This window comes from Phodopus roborovskii, unplaced genomic scaffold, assembly GCF_943737965.1.
Source record: "Phodopus roborovskii unplaced genomic scaffold, PHOROB, whole genome shotgun sequence".
In the NCBI taxonomy this organism is placed as follows: domain Eukaryota; kingdom Metazoa; phylum Chordata; class Mammalia; order Rodentia; family Cricetidae; genus Phodopus; species Phodopus roborovskii.
The window spans coordinates 1859836-1886261 of NW_026126484.1; the positions used below are offsets into that span (position 1 = coordinate 1859836).

At 39.9% G+C, this 26426-nt stretch overlaps 1 protein-coding gene across 4 annotated transcripts in view; it reads right to left on the reverse strand.

The window, feature by feature from the left end:
• The window catches only part of Elmo1 (engulfment and cell motility 1), a 526201-nt gene that overhangs the window by 211009 nt on the left and 288766 nt on the right, over positions 1–26426 (reverse strand). For all 4 annotated transcript variants that reach the window (XM_051194660.1, XM_051194662.1, XM_051194659.1 and 1 more), the window contains one exon: positions 6399–6507. In XM_051194660.1, coding sequence (XP_051050617.1) covers positions 6399–6507 — 109 coding nt within the window. The remainder of the gene's footprint in view (positions 1–6398; positions 6508–26426) is intronic.

Below are 26426 nucleotides of genomic sequence, written 5' to 3' on the forward strand. Positions count from 1 at the left end.
AGTTTAATTTTTCTTCACAATCGAGTCTTATGAGAATAAACATTTTATTGTAATTTCAGAAACCCCTAGGATATTGCCTTCACAAACATGAACAAACCACAGAGGAGAAAGTTATGAAACCTAGACTGTGCAGAAGAGCTAGCTCTGTTGTTACATACATCTCAGCAACTCAGCGTCTCAGAGTCTGAGTACAACCAGATGCAGGTCACCCCTGCCTGTGTGTACTTCCCCATCCACAGAGACCTTCCTGTCACAGTCCCCTGCCCAGTTATCAAATGATTGTGTCTGTGGAGGGGGTGATGACGAACTCATGTCACAGATGGGGGACAGGGAGTAAAAAAGAAGTGAACCACCTTAACAGAACTCTACACATCATCCATGCCTACTCAGGGATGTGGACTATGAATGCCAGATTCTAGAATAAAGTTCTTGTAGTGATACCTTTATAAATCCTGTCATGACTTGTATAATTATTGTAAAAAACATCTCAAACTCCCCATGGACCAAACTACAGGTAATTTTCTCAAGACAAATTTGAATTTAAAAATATTTATTTTGTTTTTCCTTTTCATTCTGAAGGTTGAAATTGCATAAGAAAGTCAAATGCAATACAAAAATTCTAGGCAGAAACAAGATCTGAGAATCTTCAGCTTTCTAAGGGTTAAGAGCTCAAGCTAGTATTAGGAGTGGGAACATGCCCTTAATAGATTTAATTGCTAAAATCTAATTTTCTTGTCCTTTCTCCAACTAGAATATTGTGACTAAGAATGAAAATGATGGATTGTAGTTCTCAACATTCGCAAACACCAATGTCCCAGAGTTAAGTGCCTGTTCTAATTGCTGCTGCATGCCGAAGAGTTCTTCCACACGCTCAGTGTGTTATTTTTACTTGCTAAAGCAGAAGTGTCTAGGTGATAAATGGAGCAAGGTGCTGCACTCAGCACCGCTGGAGCGTTATAATAAATATTTCCCTGAAAGACAAAGTCTGGAAGTGATCATTATTTTCATGGTGTGATGTAAGTCTCTTCCTCGTTAATTTTTCTAAACAGAAGTCATTATTTGATCTAACTGTAAGTGGTTAAAGAGGTAGACATAGCAAAACTGGGGGAATAATGAAGCCTTTCATCACCAATGTGTCCATTCTGCTCTTTGAAACACATCTGGCCTGAAATACAGAAGCATTTTACAGAAACAGGAATATCTATTTGCTAACATGACTATAACATAGTAGAGCCCCAGTCCTTGTATCCTGGTGATGAAAAAGAAACACATTATAATCAAACTGCAATTTCCATTTTTCTGCAACCTTTAATATTGCCACAAAAAAAAAAAATCCTTAGTGCATTTACTCAATTTCTAGTGAAGACGAAACAGGGCAGTAATCTGACCATAATTTGTTGGAGTTTTCTGCATCAGTAAGAAAAATGCAGAAAAGCCTTTTCAAATACAAGGACAGAAAGGGTTCCAAGTCATTATTTCTCCATCAGAACAGAACTCTGGTGCTCTTGGCTATGGTGAGCATCTGGTAGTAACACACAAAGGGGAGGCTTGCTGTGCTTCCAGTCTAATTAGCAACAATGACTGGTCTGACCTGGGCCAGGCCCATTCCCTGTTTCAACATCTAGGTTGGAAGAGGCCAAGATGTTTGCCATTGATGCATCAAAGTAGTTTGTAGGATGACTTCTAGAAACATGTTAACACACAGAGAAGTGACCCTCAGGAAAACAGCCAGCCACTGTGTGAAAGGAGCCACCATCCTGCTATCAACAGCATAGGGATGGAAGGAAGTAGGATTCTTGAGGGTACCTCTGAGAGGTTAATCAGTCCTGGGACCTGACTGACTCTGCCCTCATTTATTAGCTGGGAGATCTACTGGCTGTAGCTAACATTATCCTCAGTGCTGCATTATCAGGTTGAGGCTTGTTGTGTGTCAGCTTGGCACTGTTCCTGGATTTATACATTATCATTCTTAAGAGTTCTCACACCCAGGAAACAATCAAATCCTTGAAGGCAATGTCCATGACAACAACACCATTTTGCATATTGAAGTCCTTCTTTTAGGTTCCATGGCCTGTATGGTCAGGACAAATCCCTCAGGATGACAAATACGATTTCACATTTGCTTTTCCCTCCATAGTGTTTTGCTGATATCAGACTAACATTTTTAGGGGCAGTATTTTCTCTGAACCCTCAGAATTTCCACCTATAGTTTCTTCTTGCTGGGATTTTCAGCAGTCATATGTACCATCCCCCTAGCAAGACCTATCTGTCTATATTCTTGGAGTTCTACTATATTACACTTAGTTCTTATGATCCTCACATTTGCAAACTCATATTCCTTAGAAACACAAATCCAAGAATGCTCAAGTGCCTTACATAAAATCATGCACTGTTTGGATATGACCTATGCATAACTGCCCATATACTTGAAATGCATTCTAGACCGCCTACAGTAATTAACACATGTAAATGGTGCATAAGTAGTCAGTGTTGTATTAGAGAACAATGAGAAGGTAAATGTTTATGCCTGTTCAGAATGGATGAAATTTATTTTCCAAATAATTTAAAGCCATAATAGGATGGTTCAATGGATCCAGATTCTGTGTATGTGGAGAGCTAACTACGTAGAGTGAAAAAACAAAGTCATTGTACCCGCTCCCACTAAAGTAGAAACACCATTCCCCACTCATGTAACCTTCACTTTCCTTATGGAAATCAAGACTGGGCCACTTGCAAAGAAACAAGAAGAATCCTACTGGTGTTTCAACTAAAGCAATGTTCATTAGTTCATTTAAGCTCCAAAACCTGCATAACAGGTATTATTTTATAGATAAGGAATCAGAAGTTCAAAATAATGGAGAAGTATGCTAAGACACCCAAAAAGGGATTGAGCTGTGTTCCAAGTTGATTTCCTCAGACCTCCAAATGCCACTATTCTCTTTTCCTATCTTTCTGCCCAGTATCCTGGACATGTCATAAGAACAGGACCTCCTTCATTAGTAAACATATATTATTGATCTTGGTTGTAACAGACTTCAGTTAAATAACCTGGATAAAGTGTTCTGAGAATAGAAACAGATGTTATTTTAAGCCATACTATTGGAGATAATATTTGCCTCTTGACATCCCAATAACTAGCAAGCAGAATAGTGTATGTGCATACTTAAGAAACCTAAAAAAATGTACACATATATTTGGTATCTGTAATTTAACATGTTTGCTTTAGATACAAAATTATAATTGGCACTTCCAAACTAGATTTCCTCAAGAGACCTAAAATTAAACATATGGATAAATAATTTCTAGAAAATTGCATCTGTCTGTTTGTATACATCCTTTTGCCCCCATTCATTAGATTTCTTTTGCTCTCAGAATTAGTTAACAGAGTTAAACTGACCATAGTTTTCAAGGTCAATTATTCACACAAATCTAAGAAGCATTCAGAACTGTGAACTTAGGAGTGAGAATGGGGGGAAAAAAGCAAATTAAGCAAAAGAAGATGAATTTGCATGTGAAACTAATTTGCCTTAGAAGAAAAATAGGTATCTCCTTCAACATAAGGGTGCATTCAAATTTGTTTTTCATATTGGTAACTTATTTAATATGGCACTGGGCAAAAGGCAATCCATTTTAAAAAGCAATTTTCCTCTTACCATGGGGTGTTTTATCATTTGATGTCTAGCATTCAATCAGAGTGCAGCTGTCCTTTCATATTTTATGAGCAGAAAACAATTCAGTTGGGCATGTTTCACTTCAGAGAAGTGAAAACACTCTATAAGCCTTGAAAGGTGCCCAGAATGGCCCTTGCAGATGATGGCTAGCAGGAGGTCAAATTGGAAAGTTAAACTTGAAACTATCAAAACATTGGAAAATTGCTCTGTATCACAAATAGGTGTTATTTTAAAAACATAATAAATTTAAAATCAGAGGATAAGTCATCTGCCTCAGCTCATCTTTTCACTTTATGAAGTTTAAGAAATTCTGAAAGTTCCTGGGAAGAGAGGCCCTATCTGCTTCACCTATAGCTGCACAATGTAAAACATTATAAATGTTCAGTAGATTTTTACTGAGCAAATAGATACAGTATCCTTATCTGAGGTGAAGGGACAATACCACCACTCTGGCATGTAAGTACAGCCTCCATGCAGAGGCAGCTCAAGCACCTGCAGAGTTACCTGTAAAGAAAGCCAAGGACTTTTCTTCATAGAAAGCTGGGAGTTGGGAGAAGAGCAGTTGCAACACTCTGCCAGGTCCATGGGCTATTTGCCTTCATCTCTACCCTCTTATCTCGGTCCAGTAGTGAGGTCCCATCATTATTATGAACATTATGGCAAGATCAAATCTACACTGCCAAAGACTAGAAGTACCTTTTAAGTCCTCAAACTCAACCTCAGTCACAAACACAGAATGAAAACTTGCTAGATGGCTGCAGCCTCAGACTCCTCTCACCTCAGTTACTTTCCTTTACCAGGATGGCCCCACTGACCAGAAGACCAGATCAGGTCAGGCCAGGTCCACATCTGCCCTGTTTACAACCCACTCCAGAATCTAACTATGCCTCCCAAGCTAGTCCCTTCAGGTTGAGTATTATCCCTCTAACAGGCCCATCACACTGACATTACAAAGTGAAGACAGTACTTAGATCTTTACCCCCAAATGCTACCACTCTAGGTGTTCTATTATAGGGAACGGGGATGGCTAAAAGAACACAATGACTCTGCTGAGTAATTTAGATAGAATATAGCTCCTTTACATCTCTTCACCTGGCACCATGCCACTTTTCTGGCAGGCAATGCCATCAGGGCAAAGGAGATGAACAGAAAGTGGTACAGTGAACATCACAGCACAAGAATATTCCTTCTGTTTCCCTCAAGATGAGAGCAAGATGCCAACACATGGTACTGGGGAGATGGGAAGTTGGGTGCAAAGAGGCAATGCAGTTCAGTAACTTGAACACTGAAAACCAGGTGCCTCTAAATTTTCTAGAAACGGAAAGATTCAGATAGCCTTTTTAGTAAACTTTAAACAGTTCCCTCCATGAAACTGAAATAAACACTAAATTTTTATCAGATGGAGAGATTCCATGAGGTTGTTTGACTTAACACTTACACAGTTAAGCTGAACAAGCAGTAAATGGTACCAAAGACAACAACCTCCATTAGGGAAGAGGCAAACAACCTACATCAGGGATCCTTGTGTGCTGAAATCTCAACACTCAGTGCAGAGCACAAATTAACAGACTCCCCTGGGTAGGCTGCCCCAGTCCTAATGCAACTCTGCAATGCTAGGGCCTCACAGGCAATGAACTTCCTCAGCAGTTCCATGACAATATCAGCTTCTTCACCCAACTGGCAGCCAATGAAAGATGATTGGTTCTTGCTTAATCCAACAGCTCGATATCTTAGTTTTGTTTTCTTTCTTTCTTTCTTTTTTTATTCCTAAATTTTCAACAGTACCTATATCTTGCTCTCAAATGTAAATAAAACATAATCCCCTTTTCAATTTAATCGCCAGGCTCCTCCTTCCTATTAACTACTTACTCTGCACCATTAAAAGCAAGTGATCACATATCTGTGCTTTTCACAATAGAACCACATACCCCCCCACCCAACATTTTCCTGATACAGTCTTCCCTAGCATTAGTGTTATTAAGCCTAAGAGGAAGGACTCGTCTGTGTGTGTGTGAGTTCTGTGGATAATAGAAGATGTGAGAACTGGTTTCTTGAAGGAGACCTGACATTGGTAAGGACAGTAGAAGCAGATTTAGTCACATCCACATTCATGTTAAAGCTAGAGTACACCAACAGGCAAGGACAATATTATCTCTTTTCCTGGATGTCCTCTCATATATTTAGTAATGTAAGTAAGGAGAAAAAAAAGGGGGTCTAAAGCACATCTCCAGCCAATATTTCAATTTCAGATACTCATTTTCTCCAATAATTCTTTCATTTTAGAGCAAATATTCCCCACAACTGAAACAATGGAAGCAAGAGAATTTCATTAAAGTATGCAATTTTTCTTTATAGAGAAAAATTGTTTCAAAAGAAAGTAAAGGAAATGGTCTATGAGAAGGCTTAAAACTAGAATACAAGAAAGAAATCCACAACATATCTTTTATCTAACCAACAGTGAGTCAGTTGTAATATGTACTCATTTTTAGAATATTGGAAACTGCCACAATACCTGCCGAATTCTCTTCCTGTAGCCTTTAATGTTTCTATACAGAGTAAACATGTAGAAACATACACACAGGAAACCTGAGACAGAGAATGGAGTTACGGTAAAGGCCTATGAAATTATCAGCACTCTGGAAATTCATTACATAGGTGAGATCTCAATCTTGGAAGCTGAGTATCTGCCAAACTTTATACCTACAGGGCATATAAACTAGTACTTACGCAGCTCGCCCACTTTCAGGATCTCACATAACATCTTGGTCAGTTCTATGCTGCTACGGCCAAAGGGACATTCATGCTTATCCTCTCGGCTGCTGTTCTCAAGCACAATCTGTGTAAAGAGGAAAGTGGTCAAAGAAGGAGTTCTATGACTGAACACATCAAGACATCTCACTCCAAAAAGACACAAAAACAATCACCAAGACTGTGGGTCATCTTCAACCAGTGACTATTTTGGGCCTTGACTAAATAGAGGGTAAAAGGGAGGAAAGGAGGGAGGGAGGGCTGGGAGGGAGGAAGGGGGGAGGGAGAGGGAACTGGGATCGACATGTAAAACAATAAATTAAATTAAAAAAAATGCTTTGACTCCAAAATTTAAGTTGAAGGACAAGTTACTGGGGAAAAGGATTTCTATTTTTGTTTCCACAGAAAATGAAAAGATGTGGATTCCTTCCAGACTAATGTGGTTTGATCACGCCAGACCGCCTGAAATAGAGTACAAGCTAATCCTACATTCAAAACAGCTGGACAAAACAGCCCTACAGACTACAGCCAGGATATCTGAATCTTCTTCGAATCCCCCCGAGACAGCGCCCCTTACCAGCAGGAAGTAGTTTGGAAAGAATGACGCCCAAATTCCCAAAAATTGTGTATAAATGTTTGTTTTCATTTAATTGGACTTTGTTATATAAAATTAAATAAAATAAAAAAGAAGAAAAAAAATAGAACATAGTGAATATGGCACCTAAAACTTTGATATTTCTCAAGCCTCTAAAACCCTCTGACCTTTAGGAAGATGTTTTGCTTGGCTTGTTGGTTTTCATTTCTGCAAAGGTACCTGTGAAGAGTTTTACAAGCTGAAACAATACAGATTTACTACTTAAGTGACAGGACATCACCCTTTTCTTCCAGGCCATCTCTATTCCTTAGGAACAGCAACCCTATGCAACTTCAATTCCAACATTTCCATGGCGTATTTCCTGCTAAAAGTTCCTTATTTTTGCATGGTCTCACTAAACTATGTCTGAGGAACAGGTGAAGTGGGCCAACCAGAGTACTTCCAGGAGACCTCCCCAACTAAATGAATTATTTTTCTTGCCAACTGGATTGGATTATAAACCATCTGCACTGAGTGGCACACAACTCTGAGTGTGTCTGCAAAGGCATTTCCAGAAATGATTACTGGTGCCCAATGTGGAAACATGAATTTGCACATAGAACCTAAATTTTTGTTTTTTAAAGTTCCAAACACGGATCCAGACAAGGCTTCCTAGTCCTGCAGTCTCTCTGATGTGTTGCAGCTTACAGAGACTAAGTTCCCTTCCACAGAAGGCTTGAGACAGTCAGTGCCATGCAGCAGATTTAAGGCTTGTCTCACATGGTTAGAGATGGCTGTGAGTGCACAGTAAAAACTGAAAAAAACCTTTAAACAGATACAGTAAAATATGGGTACAGACAGTCATACAAACAAATAGTTTAAAAATAATAAAGTCTTTAAAGAAGGAGTAAAGTAATAAAATAAGCCACATAAGGATGGAAAATATAGATGCCATATGTATTCTATATAGTGCTTTGTTGACTTTGAATTTTTTGAATGTTGATAAGCAAATGGCAGCTGCTGAGAAACTATAGATTATAGAAGGGACTACTGATTTAAACCAGCCTATATGCTTGGCTTCAAAACTAGAAGTCAAGAAATATGTTGCGTTGTGGGAGAGGTTATGCTTTTGTTTCCACAGGAGATGAAAAGTTATGGATTATTTCACAGTTAATAAAGAACAGATTTGATTGATAGAGACCTTCTGATGATCATGGCTACAGACACGAGGGAAAAATCCCACTCCCCAAAAACCCTAAAAAACAAAACAAAACAAAAAACCCTACAAGTCAGGTGATGTATAGGCTGATCCCTTTGCATTCGAAGAGCTCAGAGACTGGATACGACATGATGAACCTTCTTGGCTACAGTCATCATAACTTATTATTACATGTCATCCATTCATATGGCATGAATAGAGGTTTGTTTATAAAGGCCAAACAAACTTATAAAGTTATCAGATGTCTTTTGCCTGTTCACAAACAACAACAACAAAAAATTGTCTTTAGCTGGCTTGTAGACACCACACATTCCATACTTGTGTTAATGCAGATATATATGTTACCTATGTTTGTGGGTCTTTAGAACAAAAGGACCCCAGAAGACCCAGCCTCTTAGAATGGCTCTGTGGCTCTGTTGCAGTTTCCTCAAAAGTCTGCATCCAGAACAACTTGAAAGCCGGTAGCTGAGATGGTCCTGCCTCATGCACTACTCCAGCCAGGACTTCAGACAAGCCCTACACTTTTCCATCATACACAGACTAGACAACAAATGACAGGTAAATCTCCCAGGACTTGACCATTATCTTAATTTTCTCAGTGCCCCTAGAGATGCTGTCACTCTCAGACAACAGGAAGCAGTTTATAGAACATGAGATGCACAATCCTAAGAAATGGGGTAGGCAGTTTTGTTCATTCAATGGATTATGAATTTTTATCATCATTTAGGGTGGTTAGTTACAAGTTTTTATTGGTCATGGTCAGGGCTAAAATTAAACAAAGGAGATTAGGTTCAGTGATCTCTTTCTGAAGGGAAAAGCGGGGGGGGGGGGTTAGTATAGAAATGATGGGATAAAAGGGGTAGACTGTTGAGTCTACTTTTAAAACAAACACTAGTCTCAAATATTTTACATTGGTATGATGGGAGATGTCATTCTGTGTATGTTTCTCATACTGGTTAATGAATAAAGCACTGTTGGCCAATAGGAAAGGAAGATAGGCGGGACTAGGAGACAAGGAGGAAAGAGGAAGTAGTAAGGAAGAGCCAAGATGGAGAGTCGGGAGAAAGCACTATGCCTGCCGGCTTCCCGGTAAGAGAAATACATAGATCAGCAGAAATGGGTTAATACTTAAGACAGAGCTCGCCGATAAGAAACACGTACCTGACCAATAGCATTGTATCAAATACAGAGTCTCTGTGCGTTATTTGGGGCTGGCGCTGCGGTGGGACAAGACCAGGCAGCAGGCGAAAAACCCGTACTCCTTACATTGGTATGCATTTTTGTATATTGATACAAATTTAACATTATTTTTATTAGAACATGCTCTACTATGTTTCTACTATTGTTTAATGTATTGTATCTATGCAGGTCATTAAAAAATGTCAAGTTCTTATCCTTGAAAGCTATTAAGGATGATAAGAAATGCAGGTTAGTAGTTAGCTCTCTGTAACAAGCAAATTTGTGGCCATGTTAGGTATGTTTTCAAGGTCAAACAGAGATATAGTTTAGATATAAACGTAGTCTTAAAACACTTCAGAGACCTACAGAATATGGTATTTAAGAAGTTTTATTAACATACGGCTTTTCACAACAGTGAGACATGTCTGCTTGCAACAGCACCAATCCAGTACATAAAAGGATAAAGAGCATCCAATGCCAAACCTCCATATGGAGTTTTCTTTTAATGTGGCCAACCTAGTCACTGGGCAAAAAAACTGCCCTTACCTTGACTGCTGACAATATGCTGTACAAATTGGACAAGGAAGACACAAAAGAAGGTGACTGCTGAACTTTGCCAAGACAAAGTAGCACAGTCCCACAAAATCCCTGCTTCACAGAAAAGTCTATCAGATATTCTAAGCTTGTAGGCTGGAGATGAAAGCCCAAATGTCTCAGAGGAACCCTAGATGACTGTTCAGGCAGCCAATGGTTTCTGTCATTTCTATAGTGTTAGAAGTTGCTTGCTTTGCATTTCTGGTTTACTTGGATAATATTATATCCTTCTCAAGTATCTGATGGGATCAAAGAATAGATAGTTATAAGTATCTGATGGGATCAAAGAATAGATAGCTATAGTTTTACAGTTTTCATGGCTACAAAATTTAGAAAGAAAAAAAAACTTACAAAAGAGATGTAAAGTTTATAAGATTGAAAATCATAAAAGCTTAAGTTGCTTATCTAAGGCTTAAAAGGATATTTTTAACATAGTAATATGAGTTATAATACAAAGAATGGTTTAGGTATAAAATGTTGAATTTATCAAGATAGAATAGATAATAGAGTAATTTTTCCAAATTTGCCAAACACAAATAGACTCGACATTGTGCATGCAATCCTTATTTAGTAATTGTTCTTATTGAATATAGTTTTACTATGATAGAGTTAAAACCTTCCCTTTTTAATCAGACAAAAGAGGGAAATGTTGCAGAATATTTACTTATACTGTAAAAATGTGTCTCTTGAAATAATTAGGCAGGAGAGATAAGTGAGGCTTCCAGGCAGTAAGAAAAAAAAAAAAAAAAAAAAAAAATCTAAGCTCATGAGAGATGCCAGGGAGATGCCAAACAAGTGGGATGCAGGCAGGACAAAGGTAAAAGATACCTGGTAGAATGTATATTAATAAAAATATGGACTAAGTTATAAGAGCTAGTTGAAAACAAGCCTAAGCTAAAGGTCAAGGCTTCATAATTAATAAGTCTTGGTGTCATTATTTGGGAGCTGCCTAGTGGGACAAAGACTCCTTACATATTACATCACAAGGCTCTGATCTAATCAATGGGTAGATTCCTTGACAGAGCCATAAGAAGACAGTATTTTCAGAGGTGGTGAAATGGAGGATATGTGTTCTACCTGCATGAAGCAGGTTACTGGGAGTTTAGATGTGGGCTATATCTTCCCTTGGATGCTTCCATATATTTTTCTTCTCTTCTAATCTGCTATAATGTGACCACTTTGCTTTGCCACACCCTCTGACCCAATGGTTGCCTGACACCTGTGCTCCCATAAGCCAGAATATAAAGCTATCTTTCCTTCGCTTCTTTCAGTCAGACAGTAGGTAAGTCACAGTGACAAGAAAAGTAACTAATGTACTAGGGAAAGCTGGCCTACCCATGCTGACAGCATCTGTGGGGTATGAGTTCAGGAATTACATACATTCTAGTGAAAGTAAACTTAGAGGGAGCCTCTGTGAATCCCAGGTCTCCTATTTTTCAGATAGGAGATCTTCCCTGCAGAGTTTGGCCTCTCAGTCCATCTTCTGAAAATTCAGCTTTTCATAAGAAATTCTCCTGTCTCCTATAGCTAGCTCAAAAATGATCTCACTACTTAAACCTAAGGGAACCATTTTTCACATAGATAGGACAAAAACATAACACACCAGCTCTCCAAAGTAAATAAAGTCCAAAGTCGTATGTCAACAAAAGCAATAATACTTGAGGAAGCTGCTTACATTACACACACACAGAAACACATTATACATATCTGAAGCTAGTGTTCAAACTCTTCCCCTGTAAAGCCAGACCCCTATCCCCTTATCTGACATCCCTCTTTGCATGCTGGCCTCCCAGGAGCATCTACAAGGATGCTGTGCAGTGTGTGTTTCAGTTTCTCCTCTATTACAGTTGGGAGACAGTCTTTTGAGTGTGTGCATCTGCCCTGCCCCAACCCAGGCTGTGCTGAAATTTAATCTCCACTGTGAGGGATTAAGAGGGATTACGACTGGTATTTAGGGGTGCCACCTGTGATGGATGATCTGGACCAGATCAGGTCATCAGATCATCAGGACTAAATACTGGTAGTTTGATAAAGGAGGTGGGAAGAACAGATGGGAAGAAGAGAGACAGGTCATCAGACAAAACAGATACTAGAGGTGGTATAGGTAGGTGTGTGTGTGTGTGTGTGTGTGTGTGTGTGTGTGCATGCGCGCTTGATGGGAGATGCCATTATGTATATATGTTTCTCATACTGGTTAATAATAAAGCACTGTTGGCCAATAGGAAAGGAAGATAGGAGGGACTAGGAGACAAGGAGGAAGAGGAGGTAGTAAGGAGGAGCCAAGATGGAGAGTCTGGAGAGAGCTGTATGCGGCAGCCGGCTCCGGGTAAGAAGACCACATGGAAATACATAGATTAACACAAATGGGTTAATACTTAAGACAGAGCTAGCCGATAAGAAAGTAGTAACTGGCCAACAGTATAATATCTAATACAGAGTCTCTGTGTGTTATTTGGGGCTGGCGCGGTGGGCGGAAAAACCGTATTCCTTACAAATGGCGCCGAACATGGCCAAGAACTTATACTTAAAATTTAACAAAAGCTTAAAAAAAGGATTTTAGAAACAAAAGAACAGAGACAAGCAAGGTTTCTTGGTAGCAGCATTTTTCTCTGTTGGACTCTGCTTGCTAGAGACAAGCAGATATTTGCACGGCTCCTTTAAGGGAAGGTTCCTGACTCAGCATAGGGGCAAAAAAACCTCAAGGCTTTTAAAAAGCACAGCTAACAATTTATTGGTGTGTATCAGAGTTGGCAATGGCAGTGACCACATTTCCATGCTGGCAGCATGCTTGCTAGACTGCAGCACAGACAAAGGCAGTGAGCGCAGCTTTCAGTGCTGGTGGTAAAATAGCCGCCGCCATCTTTTATAAACCGCGGCAGAAACAACAAAAGACTTTCATTTTAACAATGTTGTTGTTTAACAGATAAAGACTTGTGGCCAGATAAAGATAAAAATTTACAGTAAAGACAGATTCATATTAAGAATCTAAAGGTTTACAGTGTGTTTTAAAATAAGGAGACATGGAAAAAAATAAAATAGGTTTAAAAAAACAAAGAAAAACTGGGTGTAGTGGCACATGCCTTTAATCCCAGCACTCAAGAGACAGAGGCAAGCAGATCTCTGTGATTTGCAAAGTAAACCTGGTATGCCGAGTAAATTCCAGGACAGATAAGAGTTACACAGTGAAACCCTATGTCAAAAATAAAAAAAAAAATAAAAATAAAATAAACAGAGTAATAATAAAGCCACGTAAAGATGAAAAGCTCAGAGAGAATCTGATTACTGTATGCTATTGTGTTGTCTCTGCATTGTTTGACTGCTGAGAAAATAACAACAACTGATGAAATGCTGCTGGATTAATTCAATTTATATATTTTAAAAATGCTTTGACTCCAACATTTAAGTTGAAGGACAAGTTACTGGGGAAAAGGATTTCTATTTTTGTTTCCACAGAAAATGAAAAGCTGTGGATTCCTTCCAGACTAATGTGGTTTTATCAAGCCAGGCCCCCTGAAACAGAGTCGCTGGTGATCCAACATTCAAAACAGCTTGGACAAAGCAGCCTCGCAGACTACAGCCAAGATTTCTGCAACTTCTTAGGATTCCCCCATGACAGCGCCCTTTACCAGCAGGAAGTAGTTTGGAAAGAACTACGCCCAAATTCCCAAATATTGTTTATAAATGTTTGTTTTCATTTAAATGGACTTGGTTATAAATGGTTAAGGATCATAGCCAATATCTTTTTAAAGGTAAAAAGGGAATTATGGTATAGATATGCATAGTTTGTTTTGGAATGGATTTTCATTTATTGATACAATTTAAGGTCAATTTTGTCATATGTATATTTCTCCTCTTGTTTGTATAGCTCATTTAGAAATGTAAAGTATAATGTAGTACAGATTATAGATAATTACCTATGATAGTCAAAGCTTAGAGTTTAGTTAGGGTTTTCAAGATACACAAGATGTATTTAAGATAGATAGGAATTCTTCAAACCTTTCAAAGACCTACAGAATATGGCATTTAAAATGGTTTAGGGTTTTACTTGACAATGAGACATAAATGCTCCTGGTAACACCACCTGCGTCAGAAAGGAAGATGGACATTAAAGAAAGACGTTATGGAGTTTACTTCCAATATGGCAAGACTAGCCATTTGGACAAGATACTGCTCTTGTCCGGACAGTTTGACTTTGTGCTATATAAACTGGACATGCAGGACCCACAGAAAAGTGATTACTGATTCAAGATGGACATTGCTATAGAGTTTCTGCTTCATGAAAGAGTCTGCCAGACAGTCTGCAGGACACAAAAAAAAGTAACAGACAAACTGCCAATACAAAAACACAGTTTAAAGTCTCCTGCTTTGCTGAAGAGTCTGCCAGACACACTATGGCCTATGGGCTGAAGATGGAAGATTACAAAAGAACTTCGGGTGACCAGGCAGTGAGTTGTCTCTGTCATTTCTAGAGTTTATATATTATCCTTCTGTGGTCTTTGAAGGAGTTGAAGACAGATAGTTATGGTTTTAGTTTTCCTTAGTTAGGCTTACAGATAAGTTACATATAGGACTTTGGACTCACAAATATAGGATAGATGATAGAATAGTTTCTTTTAATCTTGCTAAATGTTAATGGACTAATTGTTAACTGTGATTCTTATTTGATAACTGATGTGTTATATATTTTGCTATGTTAAGGTTAAAACCCTTCTTTTTATTTAAACAGAAAAGAGGAGATGATGGGAGATGCCATTATGTATATATGTTTCTCATACTGGTTAATAATAAAGCACTGTTGGCCATAGGAAAGGGAGATAGGAGGGACTAGGAGACAAGGAGGAAATAGGAAGTAGTAGGGAGGAGCCAAGATAGAGAGTGTGGAGAAAGCAGTATGCTGCCGGCTCCCCGGTAAGATAAATACATAGATCAGCAGAAATGGGTTAATAATTAAGGCAGAGCTTGCCGATAAGAAACAAGTAACCAGGCCAACAGCATTGTATCAAATACAGAGTCTCTGTGTGTTATTTGGGGCTGGCGCGGCAGTGGGACCAGACCTGGCGGTGGGTAGAAAAACCGTACTTGTTACACGCGCTCTTCTTGTCTGTTGCCATACTGTATGCCCTGCACATCTCAGGACTATTGACAACAAAAAGGCCATCACCATACATGGAGCCTTGGCCTTTTGGTTCCAGAACTGTGAGCCAAAATAAATGTATTTCTTTTAGAGAATTACTCATCCTCAGACATTTTGTTACAATAGCACAAAACAGACTAAGGCACCATTCTAGACTGTGAATTCTTTGGTGGCAGGGATAGTATTTTATGAATTTAACCAACAATATTAATTGAGCAACTATGAGCTACCAGGAAGATTGTTGGACATCTCCAAGTAAGGAACAAGGTAGAAAAGTGCCTGACTTTACTGTGCATGTACTCTGAGATGAAGAGAAAGATGAAAAGATAGGATGAAGCTCCAATCCACCACACATGGTATGAAGAAAGAAACGTCTGGAAGTCTGTGTCAGTAGGTCAAGGCCAAGCATGTTTCCCTGGTCCTTGAGAGTCAGAGGAGGATCAAGACCCTGCTGGGCTGAGTCTGTAAGTAGGAAAATATCCCACATAGAGGGATGGAGGTCACAGCCCCTTGAAGTGAATAGGTGTATATCAGGTACACCTCACTGTCTGCTCTACTGAGTTAAGGAGCCTGGAGCCTTTAAGGAAGAACCCAACAGAGTGCCCACTGAAACCCAGACATCAGGGGAGACTCAGGCAAGAGGATGAAAGAGGTGGAGGGAATCTGAAAGGAGGGAGACAAAGGCTGACTTATCACTGCACACAAGGTCATTACCAAGAGTGCAGTGATGTGGACACCCAGAGTAGGGGTTTTTTTTAGACAGGGTAATCGAGTCCTTGAAGCCCTAGCTCCTGGCCAGGGTATGCTGTGAACAGTATCCTCAGACCTTATGCCCCCCCCCCAACTTCTTTGAACAGACTTCTTTCTGGTTCAGAGCAGAAATTCCAGGTTGAAAAAGCAGGAAGGGAGAACATCTGCTTTCCCATCAATCATAAAACCTTGTTTCTCTTTTTAAAAAATTGTATCTGAGACAGCAGATCAGAGAGAAATGTGAATCTCCTGATAATGAGGAAACAAACTGAAGAAAACAGCAAGAAGACAGGACATAAAGCAAAGCCAGAGATAGGTAGTTCACATCCAGCTCCAGGCTCCCAGTGAGCACATTCCCTTGTATTTCACATTAACATTCTATTAACATTTCATGAGTGCATCAATATTTAATGAGGATGTGATCCGCATACACTAGGTAGAATTACCGCAGCCAATAAATGTTCAGGAAACATTTCCAAGGCACAGTTTATTAGCAGGCACTAAATTAAGTAGTAATTTAAGTAATCAATATGTAAATCACTGGGAGAAGCCCTTCTCTTTATTTTTTAATGCATCATCTATCTTCTCAAATTTACCTGCCCAAGGAAAAACAAACCCGCATTCCTGATTCTTGCAGTCAAGGCAGGCACAGTATTTAATGTTCCTTGTTCAAGTGTTAAAGTGGAAAATTTTACAGGAATAGTTTAAAAATTATTACTTCAACTATTACTAATGAGGTTTTATCATAGTAAGCGGTCCTACAGAGAAGTAGCTTTTACTTTCTAAACACATTTATGTAACTATATCCAACTTCAATATTTTGAAATAAGTCATGTATGCCTGAGCCAGTAAGAGAGGCTCCATTTAGAAACATCAATGCATACTCTTTAGTCTTTATTTTCTCTGTTATTGCTATATTATATTCTGGAACTGAGTCTTAGTTGGGTTTCTATTTCTATGACGCAACACCATGGGGAGGAAAGGGTTTATTTGGCTTTTTCTTCCTTATTACAGTTCATCATCAAAGAAGTTAAGACAAGAACTTGAAGAGCACAGGACCTTGGATGCAGGAACAGATGCAGAGGCCATGGAGGGGTGCTACTTACTGGCTTGTTCCTTGTGGCTTGCTTCTTACAGCAGCAAAGCCCATCAGCCCTGGTTTGGCACTACCCACAATAGGCTTGGGTTCCTCATATCAATCGCTAAGGACATGTCAGCTAGGTATGGTGGCACAGACCTTTCATCCCAGAACTTGGGAGTCAGAGGCAGGTAAATCTCTAAGTTCAAAGCTAGCCTAGTCTATAGAGGAAGTTCTAGCCAGGACTATACAGAGAAACCCTGTGTGAGGGAAAATCAATATTATTGACTATCTTAGAATATGTCACAAACCAAAAGAAGTTATAACCATCTGTATGCTTTACAAAATAAGAATACCAGAAACCTGTGTAACATTAAATGGATTTTATATAATATATAATATTTTGTAGTTCACATATTGTCTTTACCTGTTGTCTATCAACTGATCCCCATCATGCCCACAGGACTGAAGAATGTATTAGCTAATATTATCCTCTCAAGACTGTTGGGATAGCAACAAGAAACTGAGTTCTCAGGTCATAGCAAGTCTCTGTCCAGCTTGGAGTTAAAATTTTTAAACTGTTATCTGGATATGGTAGTACAAGATGTCTGTAATCCCAGCATTCAAGAGCCTTAGGTAGGAGTATTTTGAGTTCAAAGCTTTCCTGGGCTACACAGTTAGAAACTATCTCAAACAACAATTTTTCTCTTTTTACTCTTCCATTACCAAATCTCTCCCAGCCCCATTAAGAGTACATACTGACTTCACACACCTGCCATGAAAGTCAATGGACTTAGCCCAGTTTGGCCCAGGGAAGGTGTGTGTGTGTGTGTGTGTGTGTGTGTGTGTGTGTGTGTGTGTGTGTGTGTGTGTGTGTGTGTGTTTCCCTGTGTCTCCATAAAGTAGCTCTAGAAAACCCAAAACTCCTAAAATAAATTAGACATTTCTCACTAAATTGCTGTGGCCCCCACAAGTTTCCGTACATCCTACATCCCCATGGCATGCTCAGAAACGCTGGTTTTTCTGGCTGTCACAGATTGGGAATCCATTGGATTGGGCCTGACTAAAGGTACTGAATGTTCAGTACCCAGCAGGTGTACATTTCTGACAGACAGAACTACTCTGCATGCCCTTTGCTGATGAGCACTCAATGTGCTGTCTCTGATACATTACTTCCACTTTCCATTGCCCATTGCTAAGTACAATCCACTCAGTAGTTCTGGGGGCCAGTCTGGGAGCTATCTAGCTCTTTGGCTGTTAATGTCCCTATCAACACTGGAGGTTTTTCTCCCACTCTCAATCTACTTTCTGTTGCTTTAACTCTTAAGTGAGGGTGTGAGAAGACATGGTGCTGCTTTCACTGGCCCTGAGGACAGTGTGGAGGGTCCAATTCTGCTCTCTTCAAAGAGAAAGGGTCCAGGGCAATGGAGCTGCTACTTACGCATGGTGATTTGCACAAGACACTGCACCTCCAAAGTCTACAAATCTCCCAAAACAACCACTTCATGGGCCTGTTGTGCCTGTGAAGTGACATTTGGAAGCAAAGTACCCGGAGCCAGGGTTCATTTTGTCTCTATGGCACTCTGCCTTCTGATCCCTCTGTGGCCCTTGGCCAACATTTATGCAACATTTTTTTTTTTTTTTTTACCAGCAACTAAACTAAAACCATAACTGTAAAAGATCACCTCCCCAGTGAGAGACCTGTGGGGACACATGAAAGCAAGCCAGAAGCCTTCTTGTTCTTTTCATATAATGGGTCTAGAGGTCTGGTTGCGTTCTTACCAACTTACACTGGGAAGTACAGGCTGGGAAATCATATGCCCTGCTTAAGTAGAAATCCACCCAGTGATTCAATGTGGAACAATACCAAGATGAAAAAGGAATCCCAGAACAATTCCCCTCATCCTGCTCTAGCATTGAGATCCTAATACTAATTATGGAGAGCCACTCTGAAACATTCACTCTTAGAACACTTAACGACATGAAAACAGCACACAAACTGTAAAACTCATCTTCTGCCTAGAAACGGAAGTCCCTGTCTCACCCCATAATAAACCAAGAAGTAAATTAAAATCGTGATTTGTAGCAATCAGATTTCACATGCCCCAACACAAGGGTCTTTCTGCATTAACAACAGGATCAACAGAAACTCTGGAAAATGTTTGATTATATCTCCAACACTAGATTCCTATAAGGGCCGAGAAGAAGCAACTTTGTCTCCTTTTGAAGACAGTTGTCAGCCAGGCAAGAATACTTTTCCTCCCCTCTCCACTGAAATGATGATTGGCCCCCCAAAAGCCGGAGAAGAGCACAAGGCCATCTCAAGAAGACTGAACAAAAGACTAATTGTGAGCATGAATCTTAAGCAAGTCCATGGGATTAAATAAACATACCAAAGTCCTAAAAGAATGGTTTTAATTGGGCAACAAGAGTTCTGGAATTATAGAAGGTATTCATGCAAACAAGCACACTACAAGTCAGAGCCTTTGCCTGCTAGCCAACCAGGCCACCAGATCTGCAGGTGAGGGGAGTGAGGCTCCAGAGAAAATACACATAACAGGAAAAAAATAAAATAAAAGCCTTGATAATTTAGGCAAGACAGCAACAAAAGATAAGTATCCACCATCCACGATAGAGCTTATCTCCCAGGCCTTGTTCTAAGAGCATTGCTCTTATTACCTCCTTTCATTCACAGGATAAATAACTGAATTTTGACACCACCCTAATTTACAGATGAGTACACACACAAAGAGATGTTCAAGTTTTCCAAGGCCACACTAATCAACTTGAAATAGGAAATACTAAGCAGCCCTGTTTGGGAAAGGGATTAACCCACTAGGAATTGTGGCCTGGATGGAAACAATCCAGGGATAACTTCTGACATAGTCTATTTCTAACATTGTGTATATTTCTCATCTGCTTTCTCATGTAAAAATGAAGTGGAAATGTCTACCACAAAAGCTTCCACAGAGATGTGGATGGTGGCCATGGTGACTATAATGCTGCAGCAACCACAGGAGCTTATATCCCAGGTGGCTAACACTTGTGTCTCTGAAACAGTCTTATGGCTCAAGGGCAAAGTGGACTCGAAAGATAACAGGAAGCAACAAATAGCTGCTGTATGCACTATTAACAACTCTACAGCAAAAAGCAAGGACTGGGTGCTGTAAACACTGTCTCTGACTTAGATGGTGCTCTTCAAGATCTTATAGCATGTCTTTAGAACAGTGGTTCATAGACTTCAATGCATGCCAGAATCTTCTGGTAACCTAATTTAACACAGGTGCTGCTTGGTGCCCATGAGATTCCATGCCACTGGACTACACTAGAACCCAAGAAAATCTACATTGGGAAAATAAAATCTTTCTAAGACACTGCTGGGAAAAGGGACTATTAGAAGAACATTTAAGAGATTATTTAAAAGTATTTTTTTTTAGCAGTTTAGTCCTAAGGACAAAGATAATAACAAAACAAAACTTCGCTGAGCCCCAATTTGCTATTTAAAATTTACAAGGCAGCTGTATAGAACTGAAAGTCTATGGATAAAACCTACAATGTCAGGAGCTGAAACTCAAAAGGTTAGAGTAAGAACAACTGACAGCCAGGATGGAGAATTCCCAGTACAGATTGTTCAGAAGGTCTAGGGGCTATATCTGAGGGCAATAGAAAATGATGAAGGCCAGGAAAGAAAGAGGAGGAGAATTCACGAGAGGTCAGATTGGTGAAAAAGCAAAAGCAGAAAATACACACATGGAACTGAGATAAATAACAATCTGGACAAATGAGAAAAATGGAATAGAGTCCAGTTAATGAGGTAAAATGCATTTAGAATAGAATTAGGCAGTTGCACATACCAAGGCATAATAAAGGCCATAAATATAAAATGGCAAGGAATCGACTGGGTAATGGTGTAGTAATTAAAGCCTGGAGGTTCATAATAGACCTCAAATTGAACATTAATCAACCAAAAAGAAACGCTGTCTGCACTTTGGTATATAGTGCAACAAAAGCCAGACAGACATGTGGAACACACAAAGCAATCTCTGCTGGCCTAGCCCTGTGAACTAGGCAGAGGCAGAGGATAAATAACAGCAGAGATAATGGATAAGGTGTGTTTGTGTGTCCACTGAAACCAGCGTCTATGAGGGAAGCCAAGAAATTGACCCTCTTGACCACCTGAAAGCCCAAATGTAGGTACAGGTGTGCTGGGCACCAGTAGGCATCAGAACAAGACTGTTTCTTTCAGGGAATGATTTGCTTACTTGATCTTGAACCTTAAAAAAAAAAAAAAAAAAAAAAAAAACCTGTTTCTAGGTCCTGTCTCCAGAACTGTGTTTCATTGATTTTGGTGTGAACCTGGGAATCTGTAATCCTGTCATATCCCCAGATGAGACAAGTGCTGCTACTTTGGGACTATATTTCAGGAATCCTGGGCTTAAAGCTATTCTTCATGGGGCTCAGAGTATAATTCAGTAGTGCATCACTGGCTTAGCATGAACGAGACCCTGAATTAGCTGCTTGCACCACACAAAGGAATAATAAACAAGGTGATCTAAAATTATCTTCTAAGTTTCCCCCATTAACAATATTTCTATTTTTAAAGACATGCAAAGCAAAGAGAATAGATGAAAGACAGTACAACTTCTTTTTTCTATAACGAATATAAAATACCATTAAGGAATGAAGAGCCCTGGAAAAAACATGTGACCTTGTGGCCTCTGAGACTGGAGAGGATGAAAAATAGCAGCAAGTGCATAAGACAGTTTAGGTGAAGTGGTGAGGTCTTAGAATTAGACAGAGATGGTGAATGTGCAACACTACAAATGCAAGGCCTGCTACTGTTCACTGTAAAATGCCTTATTGTATGGCATGTGGATTTCACCTCAATCTTTAAAAAGATACAAATCAAATGATTGACAGGCAAAACTCCCACATTTTCAGCTTATGTGGCCCTCACAAGCCTTTGAAATAAAATTCCCTTTCACAAATGAGGAAAATATTCCTTGAAACAAACTATCTTAAGGTCAGGACTAACCAGACCAGTGACCATAGGTGGCAGTTCAGATGAGTCCTACAGAAGGACAAAGAGCAGGAACTGATTGCTTGGGTGTAGGGGGAAGGGACCATATATTTGCTTGTCTCTGTTTTGACAGCTGCTGTGTTCACTGTGTCATGGGCATTGACTATCCCAGGCCCATCAAACTTCAAAGTATTTACAGGTCACCCAGAGACCATGGTGATATGTGTATTTGATTCAGCAGTAGGATTTGTGGCAGAATTCCTACCAAACTCTCAGCTGGTTCTGATGCTCAAAGTCCAAGGACCTTTGCTGTGACATACTTCCTTCATTGTTTACATTGTTTGTGAGGCAAGGCAGTATGACTTTCTGTAGTAGAGGTGCATGTGGAAGGTAGAAGGCCAATAAGGAAAGACTCATGCAGAGGAAATCACAAGTTCAATCTCAAAGGAGAAGAAAGGCTGTAGCATCTCTCCCGAGGTGTCTCTGTGCCATTCTGAACCAAGGTGAGCAACAGTGTGCAAGAAAAGTTCATTACAACTGGGAAGTGGGGCTTAAAGGAAGGACAGTAGCTGAGACCTTCTGCATCTTGGTGAAGTGTCAATGATCACAGGGCAAAACTGTGACTTGTTCATACTATGTGACTGAATACAGATGCCTCTTATGGCCATCCCAAGAATGCAAAGATTTGCTTTTGTGGTTGCTGTCAGATGAAAAGGTAACCCTGGCACTTCTAAATCCTAATTTCATACTGTCACCAGTCTGTTGACATTACAGACTTGTTACCTTCCAGGATACTGTCGGAAGCACGTTTGGACAGACTTGCTTTACTAAACGAGGCTCTTGTGAGTAACTCAGCAGTGAGATGAGTTTCTGTATATCAGCTCCCATCTCATTTCCCAGTACAGAGGCTCCATTCACAAATTCACTCTGGCTCAGGAGAGAGGATATGGGGCATAGGAATGGGGAAGGAAACTATCACTCATATTCTTCTGGACTTTTCAGAAAGCTGTCTTTAAATGGAATGTATTTTCTAATTCACATATACAAAACTGTCTACACTAGATAGGTTGCTGACTAAAACCCAGTTAAACAATTCAGTCATAAGCTGTTCAACCTGAAGTACCTGAAGTTAAAGGAATGTGAAAAGGAATCATTTGTTCTATAAAATCTAGTTTTTAAAATGGATTTCATCTTATTACATCTTCTCCCAGTCAACAGTGGTAATGTTACTAGTTAGGTACCAGCTTGTCCTTTCCATATCCAATGGCACAAGTGAGTTTTGTCTTCAGTAATGGGACATTGTCATCAATTTGAAGACAGCAACCAATAACCTTGGGAATAGCTTTGTGATGCTTGGAGGGTTCTATGGTGGCCTCTTCGGACAACAAGTCAACAAGATGTAACTTATTTCCATCCTCCAAAGGTTTTACTTGGTTGATGGGGTATGTCCTTCTGTATATATGTTTCTTTTATTGGCTAATGAATAAACCACTGTTTGGATAATGAGACAGGAAGATAGGCATGGCGAGGAGATGAGCAGAATTCTGGGAAAGGTAGACAGAGGAAGACTGCAAAAGAGTTGCCATGTAAGGACAGGGAAGAAAGGACACACCAGGCATTCTACGGTAATATAAGACCACGTGGAAATATACAGATTAATGGAAATTGGTTAATAATTAAGACAGAGCTAAGCAATAAGAAGCCCTAGCCATTGGGCAACAGTTTAATAATTAATATATAGAGTTTGTGTATTTATTTGGGATGGAAGTGGCTATGGTAGTTGACTCCTATAGAAGCCAGGCTAGATATGGGCCACCTCCTATAGAAATCACATTAACGCCTCCCACACACTTCCCCTTAGAGATAGCTCAAATGACAATTACTCAAATAAATCTTTCCATAACTCCTTCCTCTAAAATGCTACTATTCTTTATATTTCTCTTCCTAGAGTGTCACTCATATTTTGTCCCAGTTGGGATGAAGATATATGTCTTGGCTTTCTTGGTAGGATCAAGGCCTTCACAGGACTATCTTACCTGTGTATTCCTCACACCAGCAGAGTTGGCACTTACTAATATAGCTACTATACAAGTGAGTGAGCAATGGAGAAAACAGTTCTAGCCTCTGGTGGGGCTAGCTGTGCATGGAGTCATCAGCTCTGTCATTTATGAGTTAGTCCACTACACTTGATTTCTACATCATCTTCTGTAACTTGCATTTCTATATGTTCCCTGTACTGAATCATAGTGAGATATGGCCATCTTCCTGTTTTCTGCCTTCCACAGTCCCCTTTCCCTTGCATCTGTGGAGTGTGCCTGGGTCACAGATCTTCGATCTTTCTCTTCATCATGAGTAAGGGATCTGGTGTCACCTAGCAGGGCACATATCCACAGACTGTGTCCTAATCTGGAGGAAAATATTTTCAGAAACCATTATTATTGACTGCCTGTGCCTGTTGTGCTCCAAGGGATGATGTCTCCATGTAGAAGAAGGACTTCACAATCAGATCCTAACATGGCCAAAACCCACACTGCAAAGGCCTGTCCATGAGCTCAACCTTCTTCATGTATTGTTAAAGAGATAAACATTTATATAAGGTTGGAATGTGTGGAAATGTCCTAGCTGTGTGTTTCTGGAAAACACTTGGCCAGTATTTGCTATAAATGGTTCCTATAAACGCTGAGTGGGAAGCAGAACAAGACATGAGATGATAGGGAGCCAGCTCCCACTCCAAGGAGGTGTTCCCAACACATCCCACCTGCTGCCTCCACAGTAGCACCCAACCACCCACAGGGGATACCATGGGAATCATAGTGAGTGAGGATGGGGTAGTCACAATCTGTGAAAGGACACTTAGATATTGATCACACCAGGCAGTGAAGAAAATAAAACTCACTTGTTTCCTAGGAGAAGATGTCCCGTGGGCTTTCCTGCCCCTCCACACTCACTGGAGATTATATTTGTATCATGGCCTCTTTTCTAACTGGAAACCGTCTGTGTGCCCATTCTGCTTTCCTGGCCTGAAAGACTGCTCTTTGGGGTGAAGAGCAAAAACACTCAAGAAATCCTCAAAGAGCTGGATTAGTGGGGTGATTTTTTTTCCTAATTTCACTATAAGGAATGAAAATCTCTGAAGAAAGATTCAGAGAATCGGGGAAAGAGAGTACAGCCAACGAAGGCAATGGGTACCTGTGACCTTCCTAGGAAGCAACTCCAACTACTCAAATGCCATCAGGTAAGACCCCAGGATCTTCAATCTGGCATCCCAGAGAGGCAGTCTGCTTTTGGTTCCTGAGAAGCCCACAAAATTAAGAGTGTAGATATTGTGATACTAGGTAAGGCAAGTATCTCAAACTCACACACCAAAAGGGCTTCAATTTTTTTTCAGATCTTTTCTTTAAAGATTCACCAAAAATAAATACATTAAAAAAGAAAAAAAGAAAACCCTAATGTAGTTAAGCCTGCTACTGTGGCAAGGAGGTCATGCTGGCTGATTTGCACCTTTTTATATAGCACTGGAAACAAAATTTAGTGTTTCCCAAAAGCCTGAGGTCAGGTCCTACCTCTGCCAACATTCCTCACATGAGCACCTCACCAAAGCATAATAATAGTATTCCTCCACAACAGTTAATATTGCTTAATGCCTTGCCACTCAAACCTCAGCCACTCAGATTCCTTCTTCCCTTCATGTGCAAGGGTCCTATGGTACAGGAGCATCACAATTAAGAAACTAAAAGATCATCCAGGCCACTTTGTTTTGGTTAGTAACAGCAAATTTATAGAAAGATGCTCTGAGGGTTAATCATGTTTGTCAGCTTGGCCAGAATCAACTAAGAAACAAGCCAGTTAGCACATCAGAGTGGGATTTTCTTAAGTTAACTGAAGTGGGAATACCTGTGTTAAATTTGGGCAGCATCCTCCAGTCTAGGAAAACACTTTTGTTCTTTGCCTTCTTCTCTTAGTGTCTCTCTAGTAATTTCATGTACCCTGTTGTTCCTGCTTCATCCCTTCATTGGTCAGAACCCAGCATCCTGGGATCCATACTTGGAATGAATATCAGCAGCTTTCCAGGAGTTCTCTAGTCCCTCAGCAGCAGACTGGGGCTGTTTAGACATCCAGCATCATGGACTTGGCAACTACCAAGTTCACTGCCTCTCCAAAGTAAACCAGCCATTGCTGGACTACATAGTTAGTACTGTATAAGCCAATATAATACCCCCCCTTTTTTACTAAATGTTCATTCTTTTGGCTCTCCTTTAAAGAACACTGATTAATACAGGTATAAATGGCATCTACCAGGGCCCTAGATTCTAAGGGCCATTGCTCCAGAAGAGCATATGGTAAATTAGCTAAACTGAAGTTTGATACTAGCACCATTTTATCTGCTACTAAAATTGTTCTTGTATCTTATCAATGCAGGACAAAATTTGATAAAAATTAAGGCCAATGTAAAAGTAAA